This window comes from Camelina sativa, chromosome 4 (assembly GCF_000633955.1).
Source record: "Camelina sativa cultivar DH55 chromosome 4, Cs, whole genome shotgun sequence".
NCBI lineage: Eukaryota > Viridiplantae > Streptophyta > Magnoliopsida > Brassicales > Brassicaceae > Camelina > Camelina sativa.
In genome coordinates, this window is record NC_025688.1 from 11005335 (window position 1) to 11026322 (window position 20988).

Here is a 20988-nt window from a genome sequence, read left to right on the forward strand (position 1 = left end):
AATCTGAGATGACCAACATTACTAATCACACATCTCCAAACAGACAGAGCAAATGGGCAAGTAAACAGAATGTGATTAGTAGTTTCCTCTGCTATACAACACCGTTGACAGATAGGGTCCGCTGGTATCATTCTTGTTCTAAGATGACTTGATGTATAATTTTTATTTACGGATTTCCGTAATTTATAATTCCATTATACTAGTACTTTAGTTTATTTTTTATACATAAAAAAGCGCAATTAGTTTACTGTAATTATTTAATTCAATATTACAAAGTTAAAGTGTATAAATATGTATTTCTGACTTATATCATTACTTGGACCCAAAGCTTCATAAAATCTCTTTTTATCTTTCCATGTTTTTTTAATTTTTAATTTAATTATTGACCACGCTCAAAGTCAAAGAAAGATATCACGCTCAAAATCAAAAACGTGTCTGTCGTATAAACAAATTAATTCCTTGCTCTCCAAGTCATACAAACCTATATAAATCCACTTAAAAGAAGACAAACAAAATCTCCTAATTTAACTCTCTATAAAGTTTCCTTTTATTTAATTTAATCCAACTTTCCAAAACCTAAAAGGTATCAGCTTTAGAGACTAGTCCTCTCTCTATATATATAATTAATAATTAGTGGTTTTGTGTTAAAACCACGAACGATGGCAGAAACAACAAGCGGTGAAGTAGAAGAAAGGATGTGGTGTGGTCACTGCTGTGTTAAAACTCCTATTCGTCGTGAAGGCAACAACGGTTCTGTCAAGTATGTTATGTTCTATCACCAATTTTTTTTTTCTTTTTTTCATCTTTCTAATTTGATAGTTTTGTAATTTTGATATGTTGAAAATTATTTTGGCAGGTCGTGTAATTGGTGTGGAAAAGTGTTAGCAGATGAGACTGGAACCGTTGAGGAATATAATCAACTTTTTCTTCGACTTCAAGCTTTACAAAATTATGTTTCTGTTTCCAACAAGAGGAGGACTCGGCGTATCATGAAACAACAAAACTAATAATTTTTACTTTTTTTATTCTATTTTTCTGTTAGGAGTTGGAGGAACATATAAATCTGTTTATTTTCGTTGCTAGATGAAATACTTATAAGGATATATGTAAATCTTTTTAGGATATTATTATTATATATATTATTAGATATTGTATATAAATTTCGTTTTTTACATTACATAGTTCCTTTTTCACATTAGAACTATTTCTTTGTGTAAATATTTAAATATAGAGATAAGAAGCTCAAAAGAAACAAGGCACAGAACAAGAAGTCAAAAACAAGAAATTTGAATAGGTGTAGAAAATCTTCGAATGCCAAACTCAAAAAATCATTTTTTTTTTGCTGTGAGGCCCGTGGTGCAAAATCGGACGCCCGTGGTGCAAAATCGGATGGTTAAAAAGAATTTTCAAAACGCGATATAACTCCTTTTTTTTCTCTCTCAAAATGCGATCCCTCTCCTTCTCCCTCCACCGTCGCCGATCTCGGCGCCGGTCCCCACCGCCTCTCATGGGCAAATCTAAGGCCAAGAAAAAATCTCCTCGCGGTATCCCCACTGGATCCGCAACTTCTGTTTCTTCTGAATCGAAAAGTCCACCGACTAAGTCTCCTCAATCGGGTGGGACTGTTCCTTCCCAACCTAATTTGATTGAGTTGCCTGCTTCTTCCGAGATGTCAGCCAACAATTGCTCTCCGGTTCCCTGCAAATCACCTGTTTTGATGGTCGCAGATGCAGCAATCGAAAACCCTAGATCTACAAATTCAGGGGAAACAACTGCTACGGAGATTCTTTCAAATCATGTACCAGATCTAGCAGTACCTGTCGACATTGGTGCCAATACCGCCAACAAATCCTCTCTGGTGACTCCATCACACCCCCTGGCTGTGACTACGACTCCCCAGCAGACAGAAGAACACCCCTGGAAAGCTCTAGTAAAAGGTAACAATATACAACTAGAGAAGAAAGGTTCTCTGTATGTTCTTGAATCTGGTGAAGCTTGTGTAACCATCCCCAACTCGGTAATAGAAAAGAACAAAAAGGCTTGGGATAGTTTCATCCTTGGCCAATTCTATGAAGAACCGCCTCATCGTGGAGCCGTTCACGCTATCGTCAATGGCATTTGGAGTAGACAACGCCGGGATATCACGGTATCCAAAATGGAGGGTCACTCGTTTCTCTTCAAGGTTCCATGTCCTAACGCTAGACGTCGCATATTGAGTCAGAGCTTATGGCAAGTGGATGGACAAACTATGTTTGTAGCAAAGTGGTCGCCTGATATCACCCCCAAGAAGCCCGAGCTCTCCATGGTCCCTGTTTGGCTTGATTTTCATGGTGTGCCCCTGGAGTTCTTTAACAGGGAAGGGTTGGAGCACATTGCTGGTTTGGTTGGACATCCAGTATGCCTTCACCCGCAAACAGAGAAACTCACAAACATTGAGGTCGCCAAGGTCTACACGGTAATAGATCCCCGAAAGCCCCTCCCTGAAGCTGTCAATGCGAGATTTGAATCTGGTCAGATCAAGCGTATACGAGTTTCTAGTCCCTGGCTTCCTGCTCTATGCAGTCATTGTAACTCGGTGGGTCACACTGTCTCCCGATGCACCAAAGCACCTCCAACTTGCACTGTGTGTGGATCAGTGAAACACAACACAGATTCATGCCCTCGGTCCAAGAAAAACAAGAGAAACGGAAAGCTTCCCATCCAAAGTCAACTCCCAATTGTTGATGTCAGTCCAGCGACAGTGCCTCCGGTCTGCAGTGAAAACATCAGTTCAAGGGACGAAGTATGGCTTCTTCCCAAATCTGCTAAGCAGCATGTAAACTGTGGCAATACAAGCAAAGGGGTGGTAAACACAGTGGATAGACCACCCTTATCTGCCTCTAAGCCCATCCCCAAGAGTATATCATCAACAACTGCCCTGCCGTTAGATGAGGGTAAGCTTTGTGTTGACCTAACTGCAAACTTATTCTCTCACTTATCACGCAATGTGGAGGATGGTGACACCCAGGCATCAGACTCCGACCAGGACAGTATGTCCGCTGAGGATGATAACCCAGAAGCTGGGTCAGATAGGTTTCTAAAGGTTATATCCAAACGCATGCTTAAGAAGAAAGACACAAGAGCTAGGGCTGGAGGCCCTTCAATCCTCTAATTTCATATCCCTTTAATGGATATTTTTTGTCGTAATGTAAGAGGCTTTAATGACCCTATAAAACGAAGAAGCTTTAAAAAGTGGATAAAGGTTCATAAACCTTTTTTTGGTGGGATCATTGAGACCCACATTCAACCTGGGAAGGCTCAAGCAATTTTTTCTCGTCTGCTTCCTGGTTGGAGTTTTGCGGATAACTATGAATTTTTGGATCTTGGTAAGATATGGGTGGTTTAGCACCCAGCTGTACAGGTCACTGTCATTTCTAAATCGCTTCAAATGATCTCGTGTATCGTCAAGTTACCTTTTGAGCCGGCAGAAGTTGTAGTCTCAGTCGTTTATGCATCATCAACCTGCAATGAGGAGAGAAGACTACTATGGAGAGAAATTCAGGATCTAGCTGTTTCGCCTTTGGTTGCAGCCAAGCCCTGGACAGTAATTGGCGATTTCAACCATACACTATATCCTCATGAGCACTCCTCGCCAACCTCAGACTCAACTAGAGGTATGCGTGATCTCAGTCATTGTCTCACCTTGGCTCACTTAACAGATCTCCCTTTCTACGGTAACACATTCACGTGGACCAACAAGCAGCCTGTCAATGTTGTGGCCAAGAAGCTTGACAGGATCCTAGGGAATGATGAATAGTTTCAAGCTTATCCAAACTCGCTAGGGGTTTTCAGTGAACCTGGCTTCTCTGACCATAGTCCATCATGCCTTTTCTTGGATCACTCAGTGACTAAGGTTAAAAGGCCGTTCAAGTTTCTCTCTCTTCTCAACAAGAATCCAGAGTTTGCGCCTCTGATTAAGCTCTGGTGGAACGCCCTTACTTTTGATTGCTCTAAAATGTTGCTAGTGTCCAAGAAACTAAAAGAATTGAAGAGTGTCATCAAAGCTTTCAGCCGTGAAAACTACTCTGCAATTGAGAAACGAGTGGCAGAGGCATATGAAGACCTTCTATCTTCCCAACAAGCTTTACTCAACTCGCCTTCAGAGCAGGAGATGCTGTTGGAGAAAAAAGCTCATCGCAAGTGGTGTATTCTCGCTAGAGCTGAGGAGTCTTACCTAAGACAGAAATCCCGAATTTCTGGCTCGAGGAGGGTGATAAGAATTCCAAATTCTTTCACAGGGCAATTCTCACGCGTCAGGCACATAATCAAATCCTCTATCTTCTTGATGATAATGGTCAGATAGTGGATTCTAAGCAAGGAATTCAGAGGCTTGCAGTGGACTTTTTTCAAAAGTTGCTAAACACTCCTGCCACCACCTCCGCCCCTTCTGTTGAAGAACTAGAGGCTATGATCCCACAGCGTTGCTCCATTTCTGCTATTCACCCTGCTCACCCTCATCCCAAAAACCACGAACGCGACGTCCATGACAGATTTCAGACCCATTGCATGTTGTAACTCGATTTACAAGGTGATCTCAAAGCTCCTTGCCAACAGACTTAAGTCGGTCCTACCAGATCTTATAGCAAATTCCCAATCAGCTTTCATCCCAGGGCGTTTGCTTGTTGAAAATGTGCTGCTGGCCACAGAATTAGTTCAGAGATATAATCAAAAGAACATCTCTGGGAGAGGTATGCTAAAAGTGGATTTGCGGAAGGCCTTTGACTCTGTTCATTGGGATTTCATCATCAATGTCCTCAAGGCAATGGGTTTTCCGCCATTTTTTGTCTCTATGATCAGTGAATGCATTACAATGCCTACATTCTCTGTTTCGGTTAATGGTGAGTCATGTGGTTACTTCAAAAGCACTAAAGGACTCAGGCAAGGAGACTCAATTTCTCCGTACCTTTTCACTCTAGCCATGGAAGTTTTTACCATAATGCTCAACAAAAGCTACACAAACAATCTCATAGGACATCATCCAGGAGGATTATCACCGCAGGTAACTCACTTAGCTTTCGCTGATGATATCATGGTATTTTTTGATGGGAAAAAGGTTTCCTTGGAGAACATCACAAAGGTTTTGGAAGAGTTTGCTATGCTCTCGGGACTCACAATGAATAAGAGCAAAACTGATCTGTTCCTGGCAGGGGTGAACCAGATTGAAACTTCAGGGTGTATCGCACTTGGTTTCAATCTCGGTTCACTTCCCATTCGTTATCTTGGTTTACCTCTTATGCATAGGAAGCTGCGGATCAATGATTATAGGCCTTTGCTTGATAACATCACTGCAAAACTCTCCACCTGGGCGGCCCGTGCACTGTCGTATGCTGGTCGACAGGAGCTCATCTCCTCAGTTATATATGGGATCTATAACTTCTGGGCCTCGGCGTTTATATTACCGAAAGGGTGCATCAAAAGCATTGAAAGTCTCTGTTCGAGATTTCTCTGGGGTGGTAACATCACGAAAAAACCGCAGGTCAAAGTATCCTGGAGAAATCTATGTCTGCCAAAAGCAGAAGGAGGACTTGGGTTTCGTTGTCTGTTTCAGTGGAACCAAACGCTTTGTCTAAAGCTGATCTGGAGACTACTTACTGCTAGGGATTCTTTGTGGGCAGAGTGGTTGCGGAATAATAAGATAAAAGACGGATGTTTCTGGCAGTTAACAGAAAATCAACAGGTCTCTTGGACATGGAAAACGATCTGACAACTACGCCCACTAGCAATCACATTCCTGCGTTGTAAAGTGGGGAATAGTCAGGAAGCAAGCTTCTGGTTTGACTGGTGGACACCTTTTGGTCCTTTGCTTCAACTATTGGGACAATCTGGACCATCGCAAACGGGAATCCCGATCTCCTCAACGGTTGCGCAAGCTTGCTCTCCGACAGGTTGGCTCATTGCTCAGCTCGTTCTCCTCAAGCGGAGACTCTCCAAATCCACCTCACAACCGTCCCTCTCCCGAGTCTATCCACTGACATTGACAGGTATGTTTGGAAAACTGACAAGGAAGAACATCATTGTTTCAGCACAAAGAAAACCTGGGAGGTACTGAGGCCAAGGCAGGAACCTCCATCATGGACAGAGCAGGTCTGGTACAAAGGTGCTATTCCGCGACACGCTTTTATGATGTGGATAACACACCTTAACAGGCTCCCAACAAAAACAAGGCTAGAAAGTTGGGGCATGAATCTTGACACTACGTGTTGTCTATGTGGTGCTGAGCCGGAAACGCGAGACCATTTGTTTCTTCACTGTGGTTTCAGCGAACTCTTATGGGCAGAGGCAACTCGGCGATTAGGACATTCCCCATTTGTCTTCCACACTTGGAGTGCTTTCTCAGCCTGGATGGATATCAAAGTCTCCAACTCCCGGCAAACGTTGCGTCGTCTTGTAGCCCAGGCTCTTGTTTACTCTGTTTGGATTGAAAGGAACAACAGATTGCACAACAATGTATCCACTCCGTCGCAGGTTCTTTTCAAGGCTATCGACAGGCAAGTCCGTGATGCCATCCTTGCAAAGGCACACAGAAAAAACTTCAGAGGGCTTTTGCAGGTGTGGCTTAGAAACATTTAGGTGTACTCTTGTTCGCCTATTTTCTCAGATGTCCCTTTATTTTTATTTTTTCGGGCGGGGGTTATCTTTTGTATTAAGCTATTGTAATCATTACAATTAGATTTTCTAAATGAAAATTCACATATTTTCAAAAAAAAAAAAAAATCGGACGTACATATTCAGAGAGTAAATGAATAATATATGACTCTTTTTCTGTTTTTCACATTCAATTTCATGCACAGTAGAACTTAAAATAAACTTCTCTTCAATACCGAACCCTCTAGATGGAAGCGAGTTTTTTGGTCTCTGACTCTTTACTTCAAACCCTCTATTTGATTCCAAGGCTCGTCTTCCCCAGCGTTTGACTTATCCATTTCATCGTTGACCTGCTTCTTCTTCTAACGTTACCCTAGTGAACTTTTTTTTTATCACCGAAGCTGACGATAATAATGTTCCTTGCTCTCGATTTGATTCTCGATGTACAAGAAGAATCTTCTTCTCGTGGTGGTAAAAGTCTTTAGTTATGTCTTTCGGATGCTCTCTTGATTTTGGCATTGGCGAACAGGTGAGATCATTACAGAAGAACAGAACGAATTGATCGACTCAGCAGCCGAGGTGTTATACGAAATGATTCATGCTCGTTACATATTGACAAGTATATATATATCCTTTGTTGTTTGTTTGGCATTCGATATATTTTCCTATTTTTGGTCTTTTTAATTTGTTCTTCTTTAAACAGATATAGATGGACCTTACTTTGGGACTACATTTTCACATCTCTACTTTCTCATGACTTACACATTTATGAGGCCAGAAAAGGTCTCTCGCAAAGCTATGTTCCAAGAGTGTTTGAGTTCCAAGTTACTCAAGCCGTGAAGGGAAAAAACTAAAAGGAAGACCGAATACTACTAGTAAGAGACTTGTATGTCTGTAATCAAAATACAAATAATTGTATCACATAGAGACTTGTCTCTCTCTCCCTCTCTTTTGTAGGTGTCTTCTTTTTTACGTTTTAGATACATTTAGCAGGCAGGCATATTAAAAAAAAAGTGTAATACTCACTACCTTCTTCTTCTTCTTTTTAACTCAAACATTGCATTCATAAATATACTAAGATGCATACATATTGTTCTCCCTTTCCCACTAATGGATATAGCCATTGGGGGATACTACTACGAAGATAAGCAAAGTAAATAGAACAAAGAACTGCCTTCTTGTCAATCAAATCCGCACATGCGTTTCCTTGCCTTCCTTGAAAGTTTTAAAGTATGGCTGTAATCCTCCTATTCGATGGCTTTAAACTTTACCATGAGAGTATTCTTTTGTGTCCTTTCTAGACACTATAGGTGATCCGGTTGCAGAGAAACAATTCTTTGTCTTGTTTTATGCTTCACTACCATCTTAATTCTTACACAAAACATGTCTTGAGATAATTATAAAAATTTTAGCTCTCAAAGAGACTTCATTAATTACTAGGGAAAACAGTAACTGATTCTGAGAAATTTGTCAAGAAAGAAAGACAAAAGTGTGGAACTAAACAAAAAATAAAAATAAAAATAAAACTCAACTTTTCATCAAAATTAAATCGGATACAAAAAAATTCATTGAGACAATACTAATTAACAGGAAGAGATGTGTTGTCGACTAAGACTAAACACATCAAAGTTAAGGCTTAAGATTCAATACATAGATAGGCTAGGCCCTAAGACAGAACCACCGCCAAAAGAATACTCATAGACAAACAAGTAAGAAACCGCATATCCCTCCATATGCGGTCAAGGAGTACATAGGCAGTTTCAAAATGAGACACGATAGGAAATCGAACAAGGTTATGTTCAGGCTCTGGTCTATTGAAACAGGTTGTTGTAAAGGTGATATCATGTTTAAGTGGTTCTTAACGAGCTGATTAGATTGACTGCAAGGTTGAATCAAAAGGGTTTCAGGTTATGAAGCAAAGAAGATTCAGTTTCTGCAATATTTGATTCAAGTGATTCAGAGGATTTTGATCTCAGTGCACATGAGTAAATCCTAGAAGCTAGCAAAGGGAATCATGTTTTGCAGAGAAACAATTGGTACATCAATCACTGTGACATGCTTATGGTCTGAACAGAGTTACAGAGGCAATGGTTTTAGGCAAACATATTTTATTTTTTAATCCTTACTCCTAATCAACTTTAAAAGAACATAAAATATATCTATATATATATATATATATATATAAGACTCTGATGGTAATTGTAAGCTTCTTTTGTCAGTTTCTGTGATTCGTCTGCCAAATCAGATAAAATGGGTTGATTGGTTTGTCTAATCTTCGTCATGAAAGTGTGAGAGAGAGAGAATAAAACTGATGTTAATGCTGACAAGGACTGTTTGTGTTAGCTATTGGTACTTGCCAACATGACACTTCACTAAGTACGTAGTTTTGCCTTAACAATGATCTAATCCGGTTTCAGGTGATAAGACAAAAGTAATTGATGTGATGACGTGGATGGTGATCTTGATCTAAGTATGGCACATCATCTCAATATCACATTTGTTTTCTTGATTATTGGGAGAAGCCATATACACCCTGAGTGAGTGATCCGGTTGCAGAGAAACTTCTTTGTCTTGTTTTATGCTTCACTACCATCTTAATTCTTACACAAAACATGTCTTGAGATAATTATAAAAATTAAGTTTAGCTCTCAAAGAGACTTCATTACTNAAAAAAAAAAAAAAAAAAAAAAAAAAAAAAAAAAAAAAAAAAAAAAAAAAAAAAAAAAAAAAAAAAAAAAAAAAACTCAACTTTTCATCAAAATTAAATCGGATACAAACAGATACATTGAGACAATACTAACAGGAAGAGATGTGTTGTTGACTAACACTAAACACATCGAAGTTAAGGTAAGGACTAATTAAGCAGTTTTTTCCTTGAGATTTAATACATACATAAGGTAGGCCCATAGCCAAAATCACCAAAAGGAGGAATCCCAGGAACAAACATAGCATCTGGTGGAGGAAACCCAGGAACAAACATCGGATTTAGTAGCGGAAACGGTGGTGGAGGAGGCGGTGGTGGTGGAGGTGGACCGTAGCACCTGGTCATCATCGCAAGGTGGATCTTTTGTTGTTGTCTGTGCTTTAGACGATCAGAGATGATTCTATAGCCGAGTCCATAAACAAAGCCTTCAGCTTCTTGCACATCGTGGAAGATCTTAGTCATCTTAACGAAAACCCTAGCGGTTAATTCGCTATCTGAACCGGCGTGGTGAGCGGTACCAACACGGTCAAGTCCCAACGCATCTGCTAGATGCTCTAAACCTAAACGGCAACCAAGTCCTTCGTATCTACCCGCTATAGCTTTCAGATCAAAAACAGAGCCGAGGGTTCTAGCTACGGCTTTCGCAAACATGGCAGCAGTCACGGGTAAAGACTCTCCTCCGGTGAAACACTTCAACATATACGCGATATCATACGACCCGTGAAACGTCACCCAAGTGATGTTCCCCGTCCTCTTCAGAATCCAAGAGAGATCATTGAAAAAACCGTCGATTTCAATTCCTTGGGCCCTAATCTTCTTCAGATCTAGACCGTTGCGTTTTAGGAACTCGATGGATTTCTCGTTTCTCGCGTCTTCAGCATCTCCGAAATCAGAGAAGTTGATCTCCCAAGTTCCACCGACTCTTCCGTTGCTGTCGAACAGAGTTAGACCTAACTGGATCAGTTTCGTCCTGTCTACGCTGTAGCTCATGTCTGTGTAACGTTGATCATCTGAAGCATGTTGTGGTGTATCCCTTAAACTTCCTGGAAATTCTGTATCAAAAGCAATAAAACTGTAGTTTCTTAGACAATCTACAATCGAACTCATCTCCTCATTACGATTCCACCTCCAAATCTCACGGCAATTTTTAATCGTACTCATCTTTTGTTTTTTTTTTATACGAGCACGGTGAAAAATACTATTATCTGAGAGAAAAACAATATATATAGTTGGTAGTATTTTTGGAAAAAAGGAAATTTTCCTTTTTCCAATATTGTTGATTTTATTATTCACCTTTGTATGACCGTTTGAATTTTTTTTCTTTCTGATAATTACATATACTTATAATACCAATTTCTCTTTACAAAACCAGACTAATTGAATCGATGTAGGTTTAATAGTCATGATAAAAAATACGACCACGCTCAAAATCAAATTCATGTCCCTCGGATAAACAAATTCAATTTCTTGCTCTCTAACTCATAAAACCTATATTTGTAATCTACTTTTAAAAAGAAAACAAAATCTCCTAATTTAAATAGCTGTAAAATTTCCTTTTTTATATCCAACACAATTTTCCAAAACCTAAAAGGAATCAGCTTAGATTAATTAGTCCCCTCTATAAAATAAAAACACATCTTACGTTACATTCATAATTAGTGGTTTTGTGTTGAACCACGAACGATGGCAAACGCAACGAGCGGTGAAGTAGAAGAAAGGATGTGGTGCGGTCACTGCTGTGTTAAAACTCCTATCCGCCTTGAAGGCAATGTCAAGTATGTTACTCTCACCAATTTTTTTTCCATCTTTTTAGTTGAAAAGTTTTATAGTTTAGAGATGTTAAAAATTATTTTCGCAGGTCGTGTAATTGGTGTGGAAAAGTGTTAGCCGATGAGACTGGAACCGCTGAAGAATATAATAAACTGTTTCTTCGATTTCAAACTTTACAAGATTATGTTTATGGTTACAACAAGAGGAGGACTGGACGTATCAAGAAACAACAAAACTGATGGTTTTTACCTTTTTTTTTCATTGCTATTAGGGGTTCAAACATCTTCATCTGTTTATTTTCGTCGCTAGATGAAATACTGCTAAGGATATGTATTTCTTTCTTTCTTTTTTATTTTCCCTTTGAAAAAAAAAACATTAGTATTTCTTTGTGTATAAAGATAGATATGGAGGTAGAAAGAAACAAGACATAGAACAAGAAATCTTGAATAGTTTGATACCAAAAAAAAAATCTTGAATAATTGTAGAAAAATCTTTGAATTCCAAACTCCAAAAAAATCAAAACAAAGGATCCGAACAGAGCAAAAACCAACAAATAGTGTATTGAACAGAGAGCCAACAACACAACATGCACATCTATCTTGTGTCGTTTTCACTTAATCACAGTGAAATTCATAATCTTCTATCGTCTTTGTTTAGTGTACTAAATTAATATTTTCTTGTGATTTAAGCAAGTGTCTTTTTCCAAGACAACAACTAGCTTGATGAACAAACAATGAGTTTCCATTTCCAAAATATCTCTTAACGTTTCAAATGATAATGGAGTATTACTGTTATACATAATATAGTTTTTTTTCACGCAGAACATTCACCCAGACACTCACAAGGGGGGAGCAAAACAATATGCTGCAACCATTACTTGGAAAGAGTTCTTACAACAATAGTGTTAATGATTTGCTCTCTATCCTTTGCTGAAGAGAGTCCGAAATTGTGCGATTGAGCTTCCGAATTCTACTTAAGTGTCTGAAAATGAAACTATTGAAATATTTTAGAAAAAAAGAACATAGAGTAGAGTGAAGGAGAAGGTGCTAATAACAAGAAGCTCACATGAGTGTCAACAACTTCATATCAGCAAAAAACGCTGGAATTTCTCCTGATAAATCATTGTTTGACAAATATATTTACACTGAAGATAAAGAAGAGTTATCGTCCTTCTCTCACCGGTGTCAAACCATACCAAATACTAATAAAGTTTACTGATGCTAAATTATTAGATGCTTACAGTTCTCTCAGCCTTGTTAACTTGGATATTTCAGGTGTTATGGTACCGGTCTTGTCGTCAAATTCCTAAAGTTTAAAGTTTTTAAAACCGTTACAACAAAAAAAAAAACCCTGAAAATATGAAACAATACTTTGATGAACAAACAAAAAAACATACAAGGATATGATTAGTGGTGGCTCAGAGTCTGGATAACTACAGTTTAAACCTTCCCACCGAAAGAACAGAGGAGCACATCAATCTCCTTGCCAGCTTGTCCTTTTGCTCAGTCCATATGTGTTTTTGATGTTCACCATAGCAGTAACTGATCATTATTCACACATTGGAAGTGAAGATAGTTCAAAACTTAAAAAGAATTTGTATCTCTCCACTAGCCAACTGGTTTTAAGTTGGAAGTCTATAAAAACATGATTAACTTAAATTACCTTCATTTTGGTCAGTCTTAAGTTGTAGAAAATCCAAGACTTTCTAAATTTCGAGGCCCTTGATAAGAGGAGGGAGAGTTGAGTTACCGGTCATGGCGAAAGAGAAGTTAAATCTCCCATGCGGCGAACTCACAGCTCTTGGACTATATATAGTTGTTATACTCAGTTTTGCTGGCCTGAAAAAGCTAAACCAACGTAAGCCACCGTTGTAAGTAATGTTGAACTCTCTAATCTCATTGGCTTCAAGATTCTGAATTTCTGCGAAATGCATGTATATATATGACCGTGCATGCAGTGTGATGTCGTCGAGAGTCCACGCTAACTTTAGAGTCTGCCTAGCACTTTCAGGGACAAGAGCGGTTTTCACCACGAGTTGAGGCACATTGTACAAGTTACTACTTGTCTCTACAGAAAGGTTTGTGCTTATCGACATCGTTTTGTCATCAAAATATGGCAACCAGGTTCGGTCATGCATGTCCTCATCATACCTTAATTAAAGAAAGAGAGATAAGAAAGCTTTCTTTTTGTTATTTACAAACACAAAGAACAAAACAACTACATGAACCAAACAAATTGAAATTTTAAAATTGTAATGAAACATAAATTACTTAAATAATGATTTTTGGTGTTATTATTTTAAAACCAAAAGAATGAAACAAGAACTCATCTTTTGGGATAATCTAAAATCACCCAAAGTTATCCTTTTGTGTGTTGTGAAATATTCTAAAATCACCCAAAGTTTATAATAGAATTTCAAATAATTATATTTCATTTACTTTTTCTTTTAATAAAAAAAAACTTTAAAAGATAATCAATTCTTCTAAAAACTCTTCAAATCTTGCAAAATTCCAAAATATTAAAATCCTACAAAATCCTTAAAATGATAAATTCAATACCTCCCTGTAAGACTCTAAAACCAAAATCAAACCACAATTTCCTAAGTTCTACAGTTAAACGCGTGGAGCCTATATCACATATTAATATTAGCTAGCTAGCACAACAAGTATGTACGTGTATGCAGCTGACGAGTTGAGATCATATATATATATATATAAAATTAATTTTGCTCACTTCTATTTTCTCTACATCATGCACCTAATCAACTTTTTTTTTCTATAAAAAAAATACTATTTTAATATTCATTCATTGTATATTTATTAATTATAATTAATAATAGTAAAAATAAATAAAAACGAATTAATTAAAATTAATTAAATTTTAAAATAGTATAAAAATAATATAATTTTTTAGTAAATAATAAAAATAATAACTATCTAAAAATTTATTAAGTAAATTAAATAAAAATTTTAAAACAGTAAAAATAATACTATAAACTTGTTTTCGTAATAATGTTATTATTAAAATTATAACCAAAAAATGATTATATTTCAAAATTTAGAATGTAAGTAAGATTTTAAGGCATGGTGGAGTAAAAAAACAAGTTATGTAATTGTATTTATAAAAATCTAAACATGAAAATAAAATTGACGTGAAACATTAGTTTTTAAGAAACATATACCATAAAGATTTATTATTAAACTTTACTTATAAGAAAGAAAAGATTAATTACTTAACTTAACTTAACTTAAAAGTTTTGATCTAAAACAAATACATTGTAAGGGGCACACTTTTTTTTGGGAAAACTAGGAAAAAGAATTATGAAAAAATAATATATCTAAAAAAACAAAATCAATGGTTAGGATGTATAGAAAAAATGATATGTAAGCTGTTACAAAAAGTGGTATGTGATTTGTGTAACATATCTCATAAGGTCTATTATCAACTGGAGCTACAATTTTATAACATGATATAAAACATATATAACAAATACAACATATATATATATATATATTATCAAATGCTTTTAACCCAAAACATTGGCAAAAACAACATATTTAAAGTACACTATGTTTTTTTTTGAGAAGACGAAGCTGGGGTTGCATCACAAAATTAACATCTGCAAATAACATATGAGATTTTCGAAAAATATGTAGCTTGGATTAGTGAATAGGTATTCATTGTGAGGTTTAAATGTTTCATCATTTAAATATTCTTGACTTAGTCTGAAATTCTATTATGGCAGATGATGAATTTGGACAACCGCATTGTAGCGACATAGCAGTAAAACTGTTCATGAAACTTTGTATACTCGCATTTAATGTAGAATATTGATATGTTTAAATAGTCTTTATAATTAGGTCAACGATCGACATTGACGTTAGAACTTTTAAAATTATATTTTCATGGGATATGAATATGGAATAAACTTTTTTAAAGATAAAAGGTCAAAAGATTGTCCACAATATTATTGCGACAATAGACAATATATGTTAAATATAAATTAGTAAAATAAGTACGGCATTTATATAGATTTATCTTTTAATCTTAAAATTATATTCATATTCATTAGATTCTTATTGATACAAATTTTAACTAAAATTCCACATAAAATTGCAAATAGATATAACAAAGAATTATTATCTTAAAAAATATATATTTTGTATATCACTGAGTAAAGTAAGTTATATATTTATACTCAAAAGTTGTAATGATTATATTTGAGCTCAACAATTTCTATTGATAAGAAATATTTTAGATTAAAATCCCGCGCGTACGCGGGTACAAATTCTAATTTATTTATATTTTTTTCAAAAAAGGGTAATTGTAGGTAAAATCAGATTTTTTTTTAGAAAAATTATAATATCCACATGTGAATATTAACTTTGTAAAATCCACCAAATATGTCCATTAGTTTAATAACTAAGAAGTGTTTGATAGTTTGTGTTTTATTGATCTTAATAATCGTGTTAATGATTGTTAAGTGGAATGTTTGAAGACAGAAAAAATTAAAAATATTTATAAAGTAGGCATCACCACGGTTATGGTTATCACGGTTACGGTTTATTAATCACTGGTTATGATTAGAAATTTTGTTAAACCTTAACCATAATCCTTTAATAAACGGTTAAACGGTTACGTTAAATACGGTTCTAGTTGAAACGGTTATGGTTATATACGATACAATTATTTGATAATATGATACGGTTGATATTATTTGATGATATAATATAATTGATATTATTTATTTATAATTAATATGTTTTTTTAGTGTACTCATATTTCTATATATCATATGATTTATATTAATAAATAATTATTAGTATATTTTATAATGTATTTAAAACAGTTACGGTTAATAAATTACGGTTTAACTATGCGGTTAACCAACAGTTTCGCTACAGTTAATTAACGGTTATGTTTAATATAATTTAACCATATATTTATGGTTAACAGTTACAGTTTTTAACCATTATATACGGTAACGGTTTGGATACTGTCCGAAATACGGTTACGGTTTAATTTTGGTTATGCCTAGTATAAGGTATTTTTTTATTTATTTATTTATTTTTGACAACAGTATAAGGTATTATTTTGGGAATGAAAAATATACGTACTTTTCTTCTGATAAAAAGAAGGGAATATTACTGTGATTATTACTATGCACTTGCGAAAATTGATTTTTAAAATATGTGGTTAACAGTGTATGCATATATGTATACATAACTGATATCGTTGAAACATATTTAGAAAATCCTTCTATTGGACGATAGATTGTTTTTGGCACTCAAATATGTGAATAAACATGGTAGATTGCTTTACGACCCCTTATATATGACCCTCTCATTACCTATACACATCACACATTCCATGGTTAGTAGATATGTGCTTTTAAAAATTTACATAGCAATTAGAGGTTTCTTAGAATATAACTTGGTTTTGTTAATTTTAGTCGGTTATATAAGAAGACACACCAATCTTTATTCAATATGATGAATGAAGAAATTAATAATCCGTGGATACACATAAGTAATAAATTCAAGACCTACATAAGCAACCATATCACTCTTTAAAGAAAATAGGCAATATTAATAATGGTGTTGTTGGTTGGAAGAGAATGAAATCAGCAATAGGTATGAAACACAAATGCTAATGGGAAAATTACAAGATTGAGAAAAAGAGAATAAGTTGCAATGCTTGGTGCATCGCTTGTTCGGAAAGCAGGACCCGGCGCTAATCCACCAGGTGATTCCGCTGAACCTATCCAATATTCAATCATTTCGATTAGGGAATGGACAACAAAAGTACCGAACCAAACCAAACCAAAATAAACGAATCCGGAATAAACCAAAACCAAACCACGATACAATCTAGAAGCAAAATGAAGGGTAAGATCATTTACCTGACATTGTACCTGGAGAAAAGGTTGGGGAGGCTCCCTCGTTGCCCATAGCTACAGGTGCTCCCACAGGAACTCCAAATACTGTTAACAACATAAACTTTATTAGAACTAAAATCATTTCTGAGTCACGCATCAATAGTTAAGAATTTTGTTCATTGAAGGTTGCATGAATCTGAGCTCATATATAGTAGATGGTTTGTAAAGCTGTGGGCTAAATTTGTAATTCAGTAACTTTTAACATCAAGGAAGAGAAAATAAAATAGGACAGAAAGAAGAAGAAAACATGTGATACTTTTTTGGGCAACCGAAAAAAGTACTGAATGTGCGAGTAGTTGAGTAGTAAAGTTAGATCACATTTTTATTATTAATTTTAAAAAATCCGAACATTAGTAAGACAATAATTTTTTTTTCCATATTTTAACACTAGTAATATACTAGTATATCGGAATTAGTTCATCCATTCTTAAGACCTTTGTGTTGGTATGAATGAGTAATCATATAGTTTTATTTTCATTTCTCAATTTATGTAGAATTTCACAAAGAAAAACTAAGAACCTAAAATCACATATCCATTAACATATACAATGCACATTTTATTTTCATACTTTTGGAAATAATAGTAAATAAAATAACACAAAATATAGAGCTAGCACAACATTTCATGCTTTTGAAAAAAAAAATCACTAAAAATCTGTCAATTTTTTCCTTCAATTTTTATCTCCTAGTAGACTCATCATATAAACTAGTTTCTTCTACATTTGAGTTATTTTCCTTTTGCCGGTCATGAATATTCATTAGTATAGTCTTCATAATAACTATATTTGCATGCGAGAGTATTAACATAATTAACAACTTCCATGATTAAAAGAAAAAGTAGAACGAAGGTGGAGATATATACGTACAAGAACAGAGTGAAGGATCAGGAGTGACAACGCCGCAAACTCCGGGAAGCTTGAGAGCCTTTGCCTTGTCAATCTGGACTCCCAACTGAGCCGCCATGTCTCCGGAGAGGAGGTAACATAAGCATTGCGGCGAGCTCTCCACTAGCCCCGCTAGCGCAGGACAACAAGTCTTGTCCGGCTTGGCCGCACCTCCGCCTTCTCCGGCCATAACGTAAGAGAGACAGCCCGTCATGTTCATTAGGTTCGTCATGCAGTCTGGTGCTCCCGATGGTCCTGAAGATGGAGACATATCCATTTGTGCTGACACATGTCCTGTTAGCGATGCTGCGACGAGAACAAGAGCGATTACTACAACGTTCGACATTGTTTCTTTGCGTTGGCCGGTATGAGAGATGAAAAGAATTGTGAATATAAATCTTGTGAGCGGAAACATAGCTATATTAAAGGATTTAGTTAGTTGCCATTAATGCGTGTTTATAACTACCACCTACCTCTCTTATTTTTTCTATATTAAAAAGTTTCTTAGTATTATTAATATAAGAAAAAAACACACCCAAAAAAAAAGTTTTCTTTAAATTGCATCAAATTCTTATTAATATGTTGCGGTATAAAGAATGAGCAGTTGTAGCCAGATCAAATCAGTCGAAGAAATCATGTGTTGGAAAAGTGTACTAAGATTTTTGTGATAGTACTTTGACATTGAAAGCCATCACAAACCATAACAATCTCTGAGAAAATGTAGATCGATTTAACGCCTATATAAAACTTTCAATCTTCATGTGTTTACCGACCTTATAGTGCATGTAGTTGATGCGTCGAAAAGCGTTTGAAAGCATTAATGAGAGAGCACATGTTATGCGAATATGAAAACAAGACAAATAGTATGAAATATAGGAGTATATTACTACTAAATGATTTTCCATAATAGCAAGAGTTTTTTTCCATAAATACATGTAGTTACAAATATTGTGACTATATGAAGATATAAAACTTTAGGATATAGATTGTGTAATTAATGAAGCCACCGTTCTCTTACCGAACTAGATAAGCAACCACATGGCCGTCTTCATAACTTCCAGCTGTTTTGGTCTTCAGTCTTCACGTTGTTAACGTACGTTATTCTTTTGTGGTTCACAAATGACGACTCTTTCTTAGCAATGATGAGAAACAAGACGAAAGTGATCAAATAAACCAACTCAAAATCACACAATATATATAGACTATAGTTATATATTTTTATATTGTTTATATCAATATTATAAAACTATTTTTTCCACCATTCATCAACTTATTTGTATAAAAAACAATCTTTTATTTAAAATCTAAAAACAATTTAAATATTAAAATTAATATTCCCTCTATTCCTAATTAATCTATATTTGAATTAAAAAATTGTTTAAAAAAGATCCATGTAATTTTCTCGGTGTAGTTATTTTTTTTTTCAATGATCTCAGTTTACCTTTAGTAATATTTATTATTTTTTCTCAAAGTTGCTATTTCTTTTGTTTTTTTTTAAAACTCAGGGTAAATCCCAAAATATACTTTTACTAAATTTACTACACTGATACTTACGGCATAACTCCTTAAAAACATACTTACACATCCAATTTTGAGTGTGTGAGACTGTGAGTAAACGAATTTACTCAATAAAAAATAATCTTATATGGCTGCATGACCTTAATGCTTAACAAATATCTTGCCTTAACATTGTAAAAGCAGAAAGATAAGCAGACATATCGATCACAAAATATGAACGGAAAGACTAAGAACGGCAATGTGTTCGGAAAGTTAGCTATGAGTTTTTTTTTTTTTTTTTTTTTTTTTAATAATAATTAATATTTATTTAAAAACTCTAATGGACTGGGCCGAGGCCCTACACATTTCTGATCCAATTACAAAACGGAAAAAAGAAGAGGTTGCCGGATCCAGTCATGAAGTTCGGATCCTATGTGATCTCACGGAAAGCAGAGAGATCAAAACTTAAATCTGGCGGGGTTCAAGGTCCACGCCCTAACAACACTACCAAAGAATCGAAGATCGACGGCGGAAGAAACCCGGTTTCCACCATCAACCTCTTTCCTCTGGTGGACCACTTGAGCTACAAACCTCCCAGAAAGTTAATCCCTCCGACAAACCAGATCGACGATGTCAGATCCCCACCTAGCAACCTGACATACTGACATCTAACCCTTCTCTTGTAGATCCGGACTCCCCAATTTCCAGAGCAGAAACCCTTCACTCCGGACGGGTGGAAGCTAATCGCGGCGAGATAGAAGATTGATGGCTGAGACAAAACTTCTGAACACGGAGCCCACGACCGCCATCTAAGATCCAAAAGAGATCTACCGTTAACCACCTCATCACACAGCAAAACCCACCATATCCTTACCGACTTCCGCCGTAACCGCATATTCTAGGAGGACGGTTGAGCCGTGAGGAACTCTGAAGCTAACCATCCAACGTCTTCAAACCGGAGCTCGACTACAAAACTCCTCTTCCGCCTGACCAGAACCACAGCTACATTAGCATGGATACACACCACACCGCCGCTGACGGAGAAGAGAGCCTACTCACCATTGAACCTTCGATGCTAACCTCAACCACTTGACGTGAAGACCATATAGCTAATCTACTAGGATGAAGGGAGAGAAAATCGCAACGCCGGGTAGAAAACGGCAGTCAAAAGGATTCTCTCCCTCAGATCTAAAAAAAACAGCTAGGGTTTTCTAAACATCCTAATTTCTAAACAACGCCATGTTATCTAAGAAGTGATTGCTTTAGAAACCTGAAGCATGAATCAAAATATAGCTAGTCGCAAATGTTCATCACCAAAAAAACAACTAATGAGATCTCTGTACAATTTATACGAAGCCCAACTAATTTTATACTTTTTTTTTTTGGGGGCAACCTCCAACTAATTTTATACTTAAGCTTCAAATTTTAGTATCAGTATAATAAATTCAAAGTTAAAAATGATTATGAAAGGAACATATTAAATTTAAAGCTCTAAAGATGAGTTATTATTGTTTTTAGCTCATTGATTAGGCTTTCTATTACGAGAAATTGACCTTAAAAAGAAACTTTTA

At 35.9% G+C, this 20988-nt stretch overlaps 3 protein-coding genes across 3 annotated transcripts; 1 reads left to right on the forward strand and 2 right to left on the reverse strand.

The window, feature by feature from the left end:
• LOC104780241 lies at positions 536-3286 on the forward strand. Its single transcript, XM_010504747.1, has 2 exons — positions 536-760; positions 857-3286. Exon 2 carries the CDS (start codon positions 1445-1447, stop codon positions 3149-3151), a length of 1707 nt encoding a protein of 568 aa, XP_010503049.1. The 5' UTR covers positions 536-760; positions 857-1444; the 3' UTR covers positions 3152-3286.
• LOC104783737 (putative CCR4-associated factor 1 homolog 8) lies at positions 9506-10435 on the reverse strand. Its single transcript, XM_010508854.1, has one exon. The coding sequence runs from the start codon at positions 10433-10435 to the stop codon at positions 9506-9508; it is 930 nt and encodes a 309-aa protein (XP_010507156.1).
• LOC104780242 (non-specific lipid transfer protein GPI-anchored 2) lies at positions 16560-18383 on the reverse strand. Its single transcript, XM_010504748.1, has 3 exons — positions 17903-18383; positions 17001-17081; positions 16560-16858 (listed from the first exon to the last, which is right to left on the reverse strand). The coding sequence occupies exons 1-3, from the start codon at positions 18333-18335 to the stop codon at positions 16722-16724; spliced, it is 651 nt and encodes a 216-aa protein (XP_010503050.1). The 5' UTR covers positions 18336-18383; the 3' UTR covers positions 16560-16721.

Excerpts from the sequence above, each read along its gene's own strand:
- LOC104780241 (XM_010504747.1), top strand. The coding sequence starts at position 1,445 with ATGCGATCCCTCTCCTTCTCCCTCCACCGTCGCCGATCTCGGCGCCGG.
- LOC104783737 (XM_010508854.1), bottom strand. The coding sequence starts at position 10,435 with ATGAGTTCGATTGTAGATTGTCTAAGAAACTACAGTTTTATTGCTTTT.
- LOC104780242 (XM_010504748.1), bottom strand. The coding sequence starts at position 18,335 with ATGTTTCCGCTCACAAGATTTATATTCACAATTCTTTTCATCTCTCAT. Across the intron at positions 17,082-17,902 it reads TGATCCTTCACTCTGTTCTT|TATTTGGAGTTCCTGTGGGA; the intron begins GTACGTATATAT and ends TGTTGTTAACAG. Across the intron at positions 16,859-17,000 it reads TTCTCCAGGTACAATGTCAG|GTTCAGCGGAATCACCTGGT; the intron begins GTAAATGATCTT and ends AATATTGGATAG.